At 39.2% G+C, this 14,053-nt stretch overlaps 1 protein-coding gene across 9 annotated transcripts in view; it reads left to right on the top strand.

Moving 5' to 3' along the window:
• The first annotated feature begins 325 nt into the window (after positions 1 to 325).
• The window catches only part of asph (aspartate beta-hydroxylase), a 40,421-nt gene continuing 26,693 nt past the window's right edge, over positions 326 to 14,053 (top strand). For 3 of the 9 annotated variants that reach the window (XM_042497309.2, XM_088085025.1, XM_088085023.1), the window contains exons 1-2: positions 9,276 to 9,666; positions 11,506 to 11,664. In XM_042497309.2, coding sequence (XP_042353243.2) covers positions 9,522 to 9,666; positions 11,506 to 11,664 — 304 coding nt within the window. In that variant the 5' untranslated portion in view covers positions 9,276 to 9,521. Of the gene's footprint in view, positions 488 to 6,667; positions 6,815 to 9,273; positions 9,667 to 11,505; positions 11,665 to 13,573; positions 13,619 to 14,053 lie in introns of those variants that run through there. The other 6 variants (XM_088085024.1, XM_088085026.1, XM_088085022.1 and 3 more) reach the window with 6 other exon arrangements.

The raw sequence follows: 14,053 nt of genomic DNA, 5'->3' as shown, positions 1-14,053 counted from the left end.
TACCCATATCCCAAAAGAAAATTAACGGATATTTGAAAGCATTTTTTTGACTGTATTACATATCTGTCAGTTGTGTCTGAGTTGAGAATTTTGGGATTTAAATAGCAGGAGGTGTGGATGGGGCAGCAGCACGTTGTCAGGTCTACCATCTTGCCACGTTCCAGAGGAGCGGAGGGGGCGGGGCAAAGATAAGACTATCCACACGGTTGAATAAGCTCAACGCCTCTCGAATTCCATTGGTCTGACACTCCTTCTGCTCCGCCTTTGTTTGTGTGACGCGTCTCTCATTGGTTCAGATGGCTGTCAGTCCGAAGGTGGACGGGGTGTTTCTGAGTTTTATCAGGCAGGAGAGAAAATTTGATTTCTTTTCACTGGTAGAAGTACAGTGTCCGGCCGCTGCTCTTTACTCTTCTGTCAGAGCTCTACCAGCCCTCCTGACTCGCCATGGCTTCAAAGAAAAATGCGAAAGTGCACGTGAAATCCAAAGGTGCGTAGCCGCTTTTGTTTTCTGTCTCTTTCTGTGCTGGGTTTGCAGTGGCGGGATGATGCGTCGCAGATTTCACTGGCAGGCCTTCCAAAGTTAATCGGGTGTCAAGCTGTTATTTCATTCAGGGCCCTGCTCCTGGGTACGAACTAGCGTTAGCTTATTTTAGCTTTAAAATATTGTCGACGTTGCTCGTGCAAGTGACGGGGTTTAACCGTGGGTTTGTAGGGCACGTGAACACGTATTTTAACACATTATTCGTCGTATAAATGCGTCAACACTACGTCGCGTTGGTCTTTTAAAGCACAGGGCTTACGACGTCGTCACAAACGATAGTTACCAAGGCTAGCTCTGCCATTTTAAATATTTATTTACCATACGCAATAAAAGCTCGCGACGTTTCTCGCAACACCACGTAATGTTTCCCTCAGCATCGTTGCGCTAATATTGCAGGGTAGGCACACACCAGCTGTTTATCCGGTGTCCAGGCTGGTTGGCCATGGCGACTCCCACTCGTGGGATTACGGTGAACACCGGCTTGCACGAGAGGGATAACGCTAGCTTCTCGTGCGGGTTTAAAGCTCTTTTCCCCCAGCCTTTAGGCTACATAGCTTAGCACAGAAATGTAGGCCCAGATTCTTTGGTTAGAGAAGCAGAGTTGTGCCAGCTTTGCGAGTTATTGTGTGCACCCTGGGGCGCCACGCACCCCGCCCCCATTTCAGTCGAGTCACCCTTCCAAATGCTCACGTGTCAATGTGAGAAGCTGGGGGGGTGGGGTCATACGTGGCTCGTGGGGGTCTCCATCGCACCCCATACTCAAAACTCTTACTCGGCGTTGTTGTGTTGGCTCTCGAGTAGAACAGCGCGCGCGGTTCCTTTTAAAATGTCGAGTAATACTGCATGGATATTTGACGAAATGGCACGCGACGTTACTTTTTTAAATAATTAAATAAATTGCTTGTTTGTTAAAAATACTCAAAAACGCTATAACGGTGCTAAAGCTAACGGTGAAGAGTACTTTGGCTACTTGGATACAGCGTACAGCGAATTTACGTAATGTTATATAAATTCTCCCCACACTGTACTAAGTGTACTGATGCTCGGGTCAGGAGTAACTTTGATCCCATGTTGTGTATTCATACAAACTATAAGAGGCAAGTAGTGAACTTTGGGTACACTCTGTCCTATACCGACTTCACTACCCCCATAGTGCATCTGAATAGGATGCTATCCAGAAATACTACATACTATTACTAGTTACCACATGAGTCATATTTCACATATATGATACGTAAGGTTGTTTGTTAAAGCTTTTCGGCTGCTTTTGTTGAGATGCAGCGTGCGATGTACAACTTTCCACGTGAAACGATGGCAAACAGGAAAAAAAAAACCAAACACTGCTGCATTGTTCGTGTTGTTTTCCATATGATTGGAGTTTGATCTGAAGAGTTCCTAATATTATGCAGTTGCAGATCAAAGGGCATTTTAGCGTTAGAATAGACCAAGGAACAAAATGTTCAGTTTTCTTTTTTTTTCCTAACCCCGCCCACCACAGTCCCAATGCATGCAGGCTGTATGGCTCAACGGTCTGTGCTGGTGAAATGAAACATACTGCCAGTACAAAGGATTTAACATATGCAGGAAGGAATAGATACATTGTCCGAGGTTGTGGTTTATTGAATTAAATTCAGATGATTTAACTCAGTGGTTTCCAACTGGTTGATCACACGTCCATTTTAAATGTACCACAACTGAGTTGTGAATGTGTTGATTTTTTTGTCGAAATTAACTTAGTCTAAGTTCAGCTCTACAAAGGGCCCCAATTATCATGTAAACATGTTTTTTTTTATCAGTACAGCAACTCTATTATTGCTCTGTTCTTGGGATTACTTGGTCTTTTAACATGATGTGCCTTTTAGTGTTTTGATGTCACTAGACTTGAAGCAGTGATATGCAGATTTGGGGTTGCTGTGCTGTTTATTGACCAATTTTGTAATATGCTCCTGTGTGTACCTTGTGTCTGGACCAGTTTGGAATCACTGATTTAACTTATGAGGCCACCATTCATTCCATTGATGCATGGCCTCTATGGCCAGATGTTTCTTTCTTTCAAAGAAAAAAATGCTACTACACCAAGTGCTTGCAAATGAAAGAGGAAGGCCCATGCACTTGCCTGTATTTATTTGAGTGACATCACATGAGCACACACTGAAAGTGGCTTATCAAATATTGATTTTGGCTTACAGCCAGCATGTTAGGAGAGTGTAAACAGTGAATTTGTCAGGTGTTTTGAACACTCTGCTCAATTGTTCAGAGACATTCAGTCTGAAATATCTCAAGATGTGCTGATCATACTCACTGAACAATTAACGTGGAACGCATGTTAAATAAATGTCCATTGCACATGTGTTTAGACATTTAGATTTGTTTGATTTTAGATGTTAAATTTTGGTAATTCAAGGTTGAAAAGTTTAGTAGATGTCTAATCTTAGTTTAGATGAAAGAGTAAACATAATCTGTGTATGACAAAAAATAAACATTCATTATGTAAACACAGGGATGTGGTACTCTTGTTAATTATTTACAGGGTTTTATGTATTTAAATATATCTTTAATGAATAATTTAATAATTTAAATGGTCTAAATTGGGGATATGTAGCTTATAAAACATGGTCTATGGAGAGTTAAACCTAAGAGACAATGTTTAAATGATGTCTATTGCCCAGTGGGTATGGTGAGTGAATCATGCATCTGTGGGATTACATGTGGGTATTTGTTATCATTTGTTGATATATTTTCACCTCACTGAAATCTTACTTTCATAATCTGTGTACCCCTCGTTCAGTCCTTGTTCATTCATAAACCAGCAAACAGAAGCAACTGCAGTGCTGTTTTAACCTGGTCTTACCTTAGCTAATTGTCAAATATTGTATTAATTAAAGAGCCAGCAGAGGGTGGAACTCTCAGAAGTAACTTTTTTTTTTGTAATTTCTTAACAAAAGCTCTCACTCTGTGGTTAATGAAAAATATAGTAAAATCTCAGAGTAGTAAGAATTTGTGACTCTTCTTCTTTTGATATAAAAAGGAACATTCCTAATTCTGTAAACTGCTTATTTATTACCAAAGCATTTCTATCAGTTATACAGACACAATATGAATGTGTTGACTTTCATGTTTATTTAAATGTGCTGGTGCTCCTGGAATTGTTGGTTGGGTGCACCAGTGCTACTAATGAAAGTCATTGTGGAACCCTGTAATCTGAAGTGCTTTCTTTGTGACTTTTACCCACCTGAATGAATAAATATAAAAACCTAAAAGATGAACAATGAACAAATGAATACACACTTAAGCTCACTGCGTCACATTAACAACAGAAGAATGAAAGCATGTCACGTATTGCTGTGTTTAAAAAGAACAGCTCATAGAAAGGTTGCAGAGGAATGCATGTGGATTTTCATTTGGACTGTCAGAAAGTGCATTTCAAAACTCTGTGCAAAAAATGCAAACCAAAAGCATAGAATTAAGATGTACAAATGCCCTTTCCATTCACACATCAAAAACTTGTCCACACATGCCTGCTCCAAGCCTGTAAATATAAGAAAGATATTCACTACTTTTACATTTCATTTGTGTGGAAAATAAATGAGTTCACAGATATTTTCTTAATTGGGGTATTTTTTGTATTTGCGGATTTGTTTTTTGAGTTTACAATTCTTTTTTTTCTTCTTATTTTTTAAGATGTTTTATGATTACATATAACACACTTACACATGGATTGTCGATCTAGTCACCTGAATAATAAATCAGAGTTAGGGCTTTTCTTATGACAAGACAAAGAGGTTACTGTCTGAGAGTTCTGGCCCTCCCCTCGCCCTTGTTTATTTGACTATCTGGGAAGGTAAAAAGAGAAAGCAAAACAAAAAGAAGCACTGCAGTAACTTTGTTTACTGCTTAAAGAAAGAAAAATGATTGAAATTTAGGTTTACAGATTCTTTTTTATTTCACCTAGTCACCTTTTTGTTTTTCCCCTTGTTTGTCATGCGTTCTTCTCACTTTTTCTACATGATGCATCCATTTCAGTCCCTCAGGCCTCCTCCTCCCTTCTCCAAAGGGCTGGGAGTTGATGAAGTATGCCCAGCTGAAAGGGTAAAAGCTACGTCTGTTCCTCTGGGACTGATGTCTGAAGTGTGTTGTGTTCTTTGCATGTGCAGAGTGTGTTAAAAACTAAATCTTTCAGATAGAAACATCGTCATGTTCTGGCCTGGTTCTGCACAAGTTCAGTATCCTCTTCTAACTGTTTCTAGTTATGAAAAAGATCTTGATGATTATTTGTGTGAGGATTTGGTGACAATGTGACATACTAGATTAATTCTGTTGTTGTTTTGTAATTGTTATTGAGCTGTACTGCCATACACCGCTTACAGACTGGGATGGGGGAATTTCTGATACATCTGAGGAGTGCTGATATTTTTTCCTCTAGTTTTTTAAAACGTTTAATAAATTTTAATTTAATACATATAAATACTGTGTTGCAAGACTTGAATACAGTGTGCATGGTGATAGCAAGGTGTGAGATTAATTATTAAATGAAACTCAGTGGCACTGTGATACTTTCCTATAGTTAAAAGTATGGAATGATGGAATGATCCATGTGTCTCATTTAGCATTGCAACCTAATATGTAGCCACCCATTTGCTTTGCTTTAGTGAAATTCTTTTAGAAAAAATCTGGTCCAGTGTTGGAAAGTTGGATAAAATGTAACAAAAAACGACTGAGCTAATGTGTCTCATTTTTCTATGAATGCACAGGTACAGGCTAGGGTTGACTAGAATACTCAGATGAAATGAGTATGGACAGTGTTCTTTATAGGAGTTGCAGTTGATTGAACAGATGCAGATAATTGTGCTGGCCTACTCGCTCATACTAGTACAGAAAGTTACTGGTAATGTGCCAGTATCTTATTCACTATAAAAGTAGAGTGATTCACAGTGGGAATTCTTTTTGTACTTTTAGTATACATAAAGTGCCAGACGTCCTAGCTAAGCCCCTAATTCCCTAAAATCCTTGGAACATCACAAACTCATTGAAATGTTCAAAATCCCATAGCCGTTCTGAAAACCTGGAAACATCATAACATCCTGGAAATATCCTAAAGCCCTGAAATGTCCTTAAATCCCTAAAATGGTCAAAATTCCAAGAATTTACCTAAATTCCTAGAAACGCACCAATGTCCTAGAAATATCCTAACATCTTAGAAATGTTCTAAAATCTTAAAAATGTATGTTGCTGCTTAGACTGGCCCATGGCAAGTAGAGTATCCCTGATCTGCAATGAGTGTTGTTTTAGATTGGTGATCAAACTGCTGCTGGAGCCATTGTTGAAGTGTTCTTATAAAGGCTAGATTTTATTGGATACCTGACAGTAAATCAGAAATTACAATACATCATATTACCCATTAGACATGTTGCATAGTTATCTGAAGTCTAGCAGTCTGCCAAAGCTCGTTCTAAAGTATAATTACTATTCTCTGTGTTTTTGGAAACAGTTTTGAAGTTGTGAACTTTGTGAAAAAGCTGAAACTATTTTGCAGTGAGCCAGTGATGTAATCTTATAAGCTTTACACTAGCTCAACAAACATCAGAGCCAGCTAATGCTGATGATTTTCTAGGGATTTTCACAACAAAGCCTGGCATGGGATTTGTTTCCTGGCTTTTTGTTTCCACCTCCATCACTGGAATGTACCGTGCACTGTCACAGGTCCTGGCACCATGAAACTGAAATCTGCCAGTTTACTGTCAGTAAAGTGCTACACTGAAAAGGTTGGTGTGGATGTCTGTCATGCAGATGTTTGGGTGATGGATTTTGTACCCTGTAGTTGGATGTGTACCTGCTCTGTGTCAGGAGACCTTACTATAATGATTTCACCAACATAAAGGCCCATTAAGTGTGTGCTGATGACATTTGTAAAATAGAGAATTGCTCCAAAGCAGCTGATTTCAAGTTTGCATGAAGTTGCCATGTCTAAGCTTGGTGAAAGTGAGTGTGGGAAATGTCATCAAACCTGCAGTTGTGTGCTTGCACATGCACACTCTTAAATAGCCAGAGGGAAGAGAAGCAAGTTTGAAGGCGGTGCACAGCAGTCCTTACATAAGACTTAAGAGGAGCTGCTGAGACTGAACAATGTGTACTGGGCTCCACAGAGGAGACACTGTGCAGAGAGCCTTTCCAATTGTTTAAAAAGAAGACTGTGCGTGTTCATGCACGTGCGCGTCTGTGTGTGAGTTAACTGCCATGCTCCTTTGAGAATGGAGTGTATAGAAGAACAGAGTGGTATGTTTTTGCATGATTTTATCGTTCTGCACAACCAGTTTTTTTGGTGTGTGTGCATGTGTGTGGAGGCGTTCGATGACTTTTTCTCCATGTGAGATGTGTCCATATTAGACTGTGCCAGTGTTAGTTTATAAGGCTACTCTGATTAACACAGTGGGAGTTTTACATAAGTGATGTAAGCTGTCTTTATGCAGCAGGAGGCTGGTTTTGCATGCTTAAAAACACCTTGTTAAACCACTTTGGCTTTATGAAGTTTCATGTATTTATAAAATGTTTTCTGTTTTAAGTTAAAATTGTTTGGGTGCAGAAGAACTCAGCTCAACCGTGCTTGTGTTCACTCTTCTATTTATTGTGTTGCTATTTCGAATAACAATGATTGCAATGTGCACACAAAAATTTCTTGCTGTGTCAAATATGTCACCATACAGGTAGTACCTTCAGTTACAGAACCAGCCATTCAGTTTATTTTGTAGCTAGAATAACACTGGCATAACATATGGCAGACGAGTGCTCACCAGGAAGGATTGCAGTGCAAACAGTTTTGTTGATCAGACAGGGCACGGCACTTCTGACCTCCCCTCTAGCACATCTGTTCAAGTGAGAAGGGCTGATGCTATTTGAGTTTTATCATACTTTTATCCTGCTGAATGCAGTTTGATGTTGCTGCACTTAAAAAGAAATCCTCTTTCCCAAATTGATTCAATCTCTTGTCAAACAGGGACAAGGAACTAGTTTTAACCCTTTGAAACCCAGAGTGGCATCACTTTCCTTGTGCTACTTTCAGATTCTTGTCACACAAGTATTTAAAATTTTGAACCTGTATCAAACTGGTGTGTTTTCTTTCAAAAACATGGGAAAAAAGGCAATAAGCAACTAAGTAAGACATGTTCCACAAATGGCAAGAATAAAAGTAGATGTAGAAAATTATTACTTTGAAAAGCTAGGGAGAAATGTCTGGAAAAAAGCTTGGGAAAAATGTCTAGGGAAAAAGAGAAACGGTTAAGGAAAACCTTTATTTCTAATTGTCTTAACAGTCAAAATTAAACTTTTTTGCAAAGTCTTGTTTACCATAATTACAAGGTAATTTTCTTTTAATTTTTAAAATTTTGTACTGATTTCACTTCTTTCATTGGCCATTGCTTTCTTCCCATGTCTTTGAAAGAAATCAAACCTTAGGTTCCAAAGGGTGATGTGCAGTCATATTCAATCTCTCTGGCCTTTGGCTTTGTATGGACTCACTTGTAAAAAAAACAACCCAAAAAACCCATTAACTTAAAGAGGTTTATATTTGGTGGTTTAATCTTATATTTAGAGTGAATTTACCTCTGTGAAATTTAAAGCCTGTGTAAATGGCTATTTTGGCTGTGTGAGCATGTGTGTGAGTTTCACCTGTAGAGCACCAAAATATTCGCTATCACAAGCCTCGCCCTCCCTCTGCAATGTTAATAGCTGAAGCTGTTTGGGGTGGGGGAGTGCCTCAGGCCACAGAAAGAATGTGTAGATTTCTGACATAGCTGTGAGGCTTTGAAGAGGTTTGACTTGTCAAAAGTTTTCTGCAGCTTTCAGTATGTGTATATATTATGCACATTTTATCAATGCAGATGCCCCCTGTTACATATGACAGGGTTCCCAAAAAGTCATCAAGGCATTGGATGAGTCAATTTTAAAAATAAAGCCGAAATTGATCAAAGATTCTTAAGAAACTTGAACATGATATGGAAAGTATGATTTTATTGACCTTTCTTTTCTGACATTTAAAGCAGTAAAAGTCAGTGTGAACATGGCTCGGTGTGTTTTATGCAAAAGGGTTTTTCCAAACTTGGCACAATGGGGATTAAGCCAGTGGAGTCCCACATGTAGAGTAAGAAACAAAATTGCTCTGTTGTATGACTCTGTTTAGAGCTGCAATAATTAGTTGATAGGTTGAACAGTGGATTGATGAAGTAAATTAAAAAGTACATAGGAATTGTCAGCATGCGAGGAATTAATCCTTTTTTTAATTTAAATTTTCACTTGACTTTTAAAAAAAAAGTTGCTGGGAACTAACATTGCAGTTTTGATTAAACATTTGCTAAAGGCATTCTATTCTAAATTTTTTTATACATTTTTATTGTAAATGCTGATTTGTTCCAAATATATCCATCTCATTAACTACTAATAATCAGCTCTGAAAACCAGTATTGGTCAGCCCCTAATTTTCATAATGGATCACAAAGATGTGTGGTTATGGGCTATTTAGTGAACACGTGCAAATGGCAACTACATCTCCGGTTACCTCTTGTGTACGATTTTGTAAAAAAAACAAGCAAAAAACAACTAATTTGGCGAGTGGACCAACTCTTCAAGGATTCCACCTTTAGAGCTGGCAGTGCCCGCTCAGTCTGTTGTTCTCTCTCTGTGTGTCAGGGCCAGCTGGTCTAACAGCAGCACTATAAATAGCTGTCTTTGACCTCCAGCGCCATATCAGGCTCAGAGAAAAAAGTGACAGAGAGCAAGGATTACTGACAGATGAGCAAGAGAAGAAAGCCAGTCAACAGAGAAAGAGGGGAGGGAAGCAGAGGGAGAGAGACAGAGACAGAGACAGAGAGAGAGACAGAGAGAGAGACAGAGAGAGAGACAGAGAGAGAGACAGAGAGAGAGACAGAGAGAGAGACAGGGGAGGTGAGAGCAGGAGGCAGAGGCACCCTCTCCCCTTAGCTTAGACTGCATGCTGTCTCTGTGGCCAGTACGTCTTTTCTCCGGTTCGTTGGAAAGCCAGTTGGCAGGGATGGGTGATCCAGCGACCCTGGTCGAATCTGTCGCCTCTCCTGTCGTCACGGCGATCCCCACAGTGATAGCTGGGGAAATGCAAGGTGAGGAAAGCCTTCGTTCAAGGGCAACCGAATAGTGCTGCGAAGGACAAAGGAGGGAGTGTGGAGGTCATTGAGTGGGCCTGGTGGGTTGAGTGCAGGCTAAACGAAAGATTAAGTTAGGAAAAAGTAAATATGTCACAAAACTGAGAGAATTTACAGCTTCCTGCGCTCCATTGTCTTTGACGTGGACCCATGGTTTCAACTTTCCGTCTGAGTACTAGTTTTCTGTCTTGTTAGCTCAGTGAGTGCTGTCAGTTGTGCATTACGCTAACTTAAGACCAGACCCAGCTCTGTAATAGAGGTGTAGAAACTAGGCTGATCTGGTTATTCTCACTCTGGGTAAAATGACATAACAAGGTCTTCATGATGCTGGAGAATTCCACAGACTTAAATGTGTTTCAGGTTTCTTTCAGTGGAATTTGAACCTAAAAAAGGTGTTCTTCAAACTTTGATCTCAGTGTGTTGCGTTTATCAAGGAGAGAATCAATGGATGTAGTAATGTGAGCACTCTGAACTATGCTCTTTGACTGTGTGTCTGAATTTGATCTTGCGCCATGTAACAGGCTTCAACACCTGTTCATTCTCTCTGCCACTATTTTCTCCCCTCATTCATTTTGGGATGTCAGCGGCCAGGAAATAGCTGCCTGAAACTAGTTTATTTTTCTGTTTCCATCACCTCTGCTCCTCTGCTCAGAGGGACTGGTGCCAATACAGCAGATGACATGAGCCTAACAGATTTGCTTGACATTTTAAAGAATGTTTCTGTTCCTTTGCAGCGTTAATAAGCGCTGTCGACCTGACACTCTGTAGTTCTTTTTAACTATGCAGCAGTTTGAGGAGTTGGAATTAACAAGGTGGATAGTTGTTGCAAATACTTTTACCCAGCTGTTAGAATTACAATCAGGTGATGCCGTCATACATTTGTTATTGGTTGTGTTTGTAAAAACTAACCATAGCAATCCAAAATTAAAACATCCAGTTGACTTTACCCATTCTAGGTTTTCATTTGTGTTTGCCATACTAAGGGCATCGCTGTAATAGCTCTACATCTGTTGGCTAATTCAACTTAGGGTTTCCTGCAGTCATTTGTGACAGTTCACCACAAGTTAAATGGCTGCTGCTGCAAATTGATTTAATATTTTTGGAACTAGATTGTTCATTAGGAACAGTATTGGAATAAATTTTCTTGTTGGTTATTCATAGCACCACCCTCTTTGAGCACCGAGCCTACTCTGGGTGCAGACTGAGCAGCAGAATGCCTGGCACAATTGAAAGTGAAACTTGCAAGTTTATTGCTCTTGGTCTGATGTGATTAGCTCTGACCCAAGTGACATATCATTTATCAACTCTGTGACCCCTCAAACTGCTGCTGAGGGGAAAATACTCATGTAGAGTGAAAGGGACACACACAAGATAAACAACTTTAATTGTTGTGGTTTTGATTGTTTTGTTTATTTTTTCCTAAAATTAGATTTTAGATTCTCCAGCTGAAGAGGTTTTTCAGGTTTAGACTGTGTGTGGTTGATGTAATGGGTATGATTATATTCCACTCTAAGGTATGTGATGAGACTGTAACATTAGCTTCCTATCTAGTTCTGACAATTTGGTAATACTTAAATTGGTCATAAAAACTTCCGGCTTCTCAAAGTCCAACCACTGACAGTATTGCTAGTAATGCAACATGCGTGCATGCACATGATGTGTGTGAGTGATGCTTTGCTGAGCTTGTTCTTTGCTGTTCTCTACTTCATAGACATGAACAGCATGACCTCATTTGAGTGTAAAAAAAGAGGATACCTCTAAATGAATTTGACATCATGAATTGTCTTTGCTTTGCAGATGGCACTAAAACCCAGTCAGCCAACAAGAATGGGAAGAAGGCAGACTCTGGGTCCAGCGGCAGCTTCTTCACTTGGTTCATTGTCCTGGCCCTGCTGGGTGTGTGGACGTCTGTAGCTGTGGTCTACTTCGACCTGGTCGACTATCAGGGAGTCCTTGGTGAGTACTTGTGTGTGTGCAGCACACATACACTTGGATGAAAGAGAAGCTCTGTGTATTCTTCCTTTCTATAGCCTTTTTCCACCTTATGTACCTTGCAGAAAAGGTGTGTTAGCAACTAGTTTGGCGTTCACATGGCCTTCACATTTCTGTTAACCCTGAATAACAACCAGCCAACCATTAATATTCACCAAAGTCAGATCACCAGTTGGTAGCCACCTGGCATGAGTCTGTTAAATCTGCCGTCTGAATTATTAGGAAAATAGGATGCAAATCAGCCACCACGATGGCTGCAGCAGAGTCATTCACATCAAGAACAGGCCAAGAACATCCATTGATTTAAGTAGATAGTCAGTGTTGTGCTGCTGTGCCTCCTGTTACAGACTTTGAAAAATCTTGAGCATTTAACTAATTGTCATAGTGTATATATAATATATTACAAATTGTTTAGGTAAATAGATGGTTACATTTAGTGCAGTACCATTTCTTGAGCAACATACATTTAATAAGGATGGACATCTGAAGTGCCTTCTGTATTTAAGTACTTGCATTGAGTTATAATGGAGTACTCGAGTTTTTGCTAAAAAATCTCTTAGAATCGGAATAGAAATTGGCTGAAAAACGTCAAACAGTGCAGTTTATAATTCATTCGTGGAATCACCAGGCTTGGCCAGTTAAATTGAGAGTAAACATAATAAATCAGCAAACTTTCTGTCATTGCTGTTAAAGTTACAGGTTCAATGCAGCACTGAAGGACTTTCTCCTGAGCCGCTCTCCCCACAGTCAGTTTACCACCTGCCCAACAGGAGCAAACAACAACAACAACAGCTGCAGCAGCAGCAGCTAACACTCAGCTGAGCTGTTTGACAGCTACAGTACACTCACTGACACAGAAACAGCACAATTCTTAACAACTGTCAGCAGTTTTATGCATTTTAAATTTTAAAGAAATTAAAAGTCACTGTCATGTGAGGGAGGATGGCAGCGAGGGCTCTATACTTTGAACGAATACTGACATCCAAACAAGTACTTGAGTTCTCATGCTCAGTGGTGGATGAAGTACCAGACTTTGACTTTGGTAGAGGTTAAAGTCACCTTTTAGAATATTACTTGAATAAAAGTCTTAAAGTATCATTCACTCTACAAAAGTAATTTAATGCTATTAGAAGTACTTAAGTATTGAAAGTAAAAATCAAAGTAATTGCTGGTTATTAAAAAGCAAGTGGTAAGAATTTTGAGAATTATGAAATTTTCTGTAACATACACAAGCTTAAAGAGCCTTTAATACACTTACAGTTTTTACTTCCCTCTCTTTCATTCATTCATTCATTCATTCATTCATTCATTCATTCATTCATTCATTCATTCATTCATCTGTCCATCCCTTCCTTTCTTTCTTCCTTCCTCCCCTGTTTTATAGTAGGTAACATAATGCTCAGCGGAGATGTAGTAAAGTAAAAGTATACATTGTATTTACCAAATGTAGTGGAGTAAAAGTAAGTTGCCAAAAATGTAAACTCCAGTACAAGGCACGTTTACTCCAAAAATGCTTCAGTAATGTAATATAGTATTATTACTTTGTTACATAACACAACTGCTCATGTCCGTTCCTAACATATAACTAGCAAAAAAAATAACAACCTAAAAATTGTTGTCATTGGTCTGTAGCATGTGGACCACAATTGCCAGGACAACTACCCCTCAACAATCTGTCTTCTTCACTGATTTAATGCATGTCTGTCATCTTTGAATACTGTATACTGACTGTCACTAACCTGCATACTTAATGAATAATGTTGAACATTGTTGTCTGTGCAGGACTCAATGATTGATGAATGAATTATGATTCTCTCCTGTCTTTTTTTCTTAATCTATTGTTCCAATATGTATGTTTTGTGTTTGCATGCAGACAAGGCTAAGGGCTTACAAATTAACCTGTCTGAGGCCTTGCAAGGTAAAAAAAAAATCACAAGACATATTACTCTTACTCCTTGTATTGAGGATTTTTGTCTTATGTTGATGTTCTGTCAGGATGTTTCCCTCACTCCTTTATGCACTCTCTCAGAGCCCTGGCTCTTAAAACCCAAGGCAATAAATTCTCCACTATCAGGCTAACTGCTGCCATCAATTGTTTGTTAGTAACATACACACAGGCCACAAATGTGCAACTTCTCAACATGAACATATGGACTTGTGAAAACACAATGAAGACACATTGTTTTGGCCACTGTATTTTCTTCTGAGGATTTAGCTTGCAGAGGAATCAAACCTTCATGTTCAAGAATGTTGGAAGAGAAAATTTAATTGCATCAGCTAGAGGATTACAAGACCCTGAGATATTTTGACATGATGGCCGAATTGACATTTAAAACGACCAAATCAATGTTCT

The sequence above is a fragment of the Plectropomus leopardus genome, chromosome 12 (genome assembly GCF_026936395.1).
Source record: "Plectropomus leopardus strain MGB_pleo_1.0 chromosome 12, ASM2693639v1, whole genome shotgun sequence".
Taxonomy (NCBI): domain Eukaryota; kingdom Metazoa; phylum Chordata; class Actinopteri; order Perciformes; family Serranidae; genus Plectropomus; species Plectropomus leopardus.
This window is presented reverse-complemented; position numbering and strand designations above follow the sequence as displayed.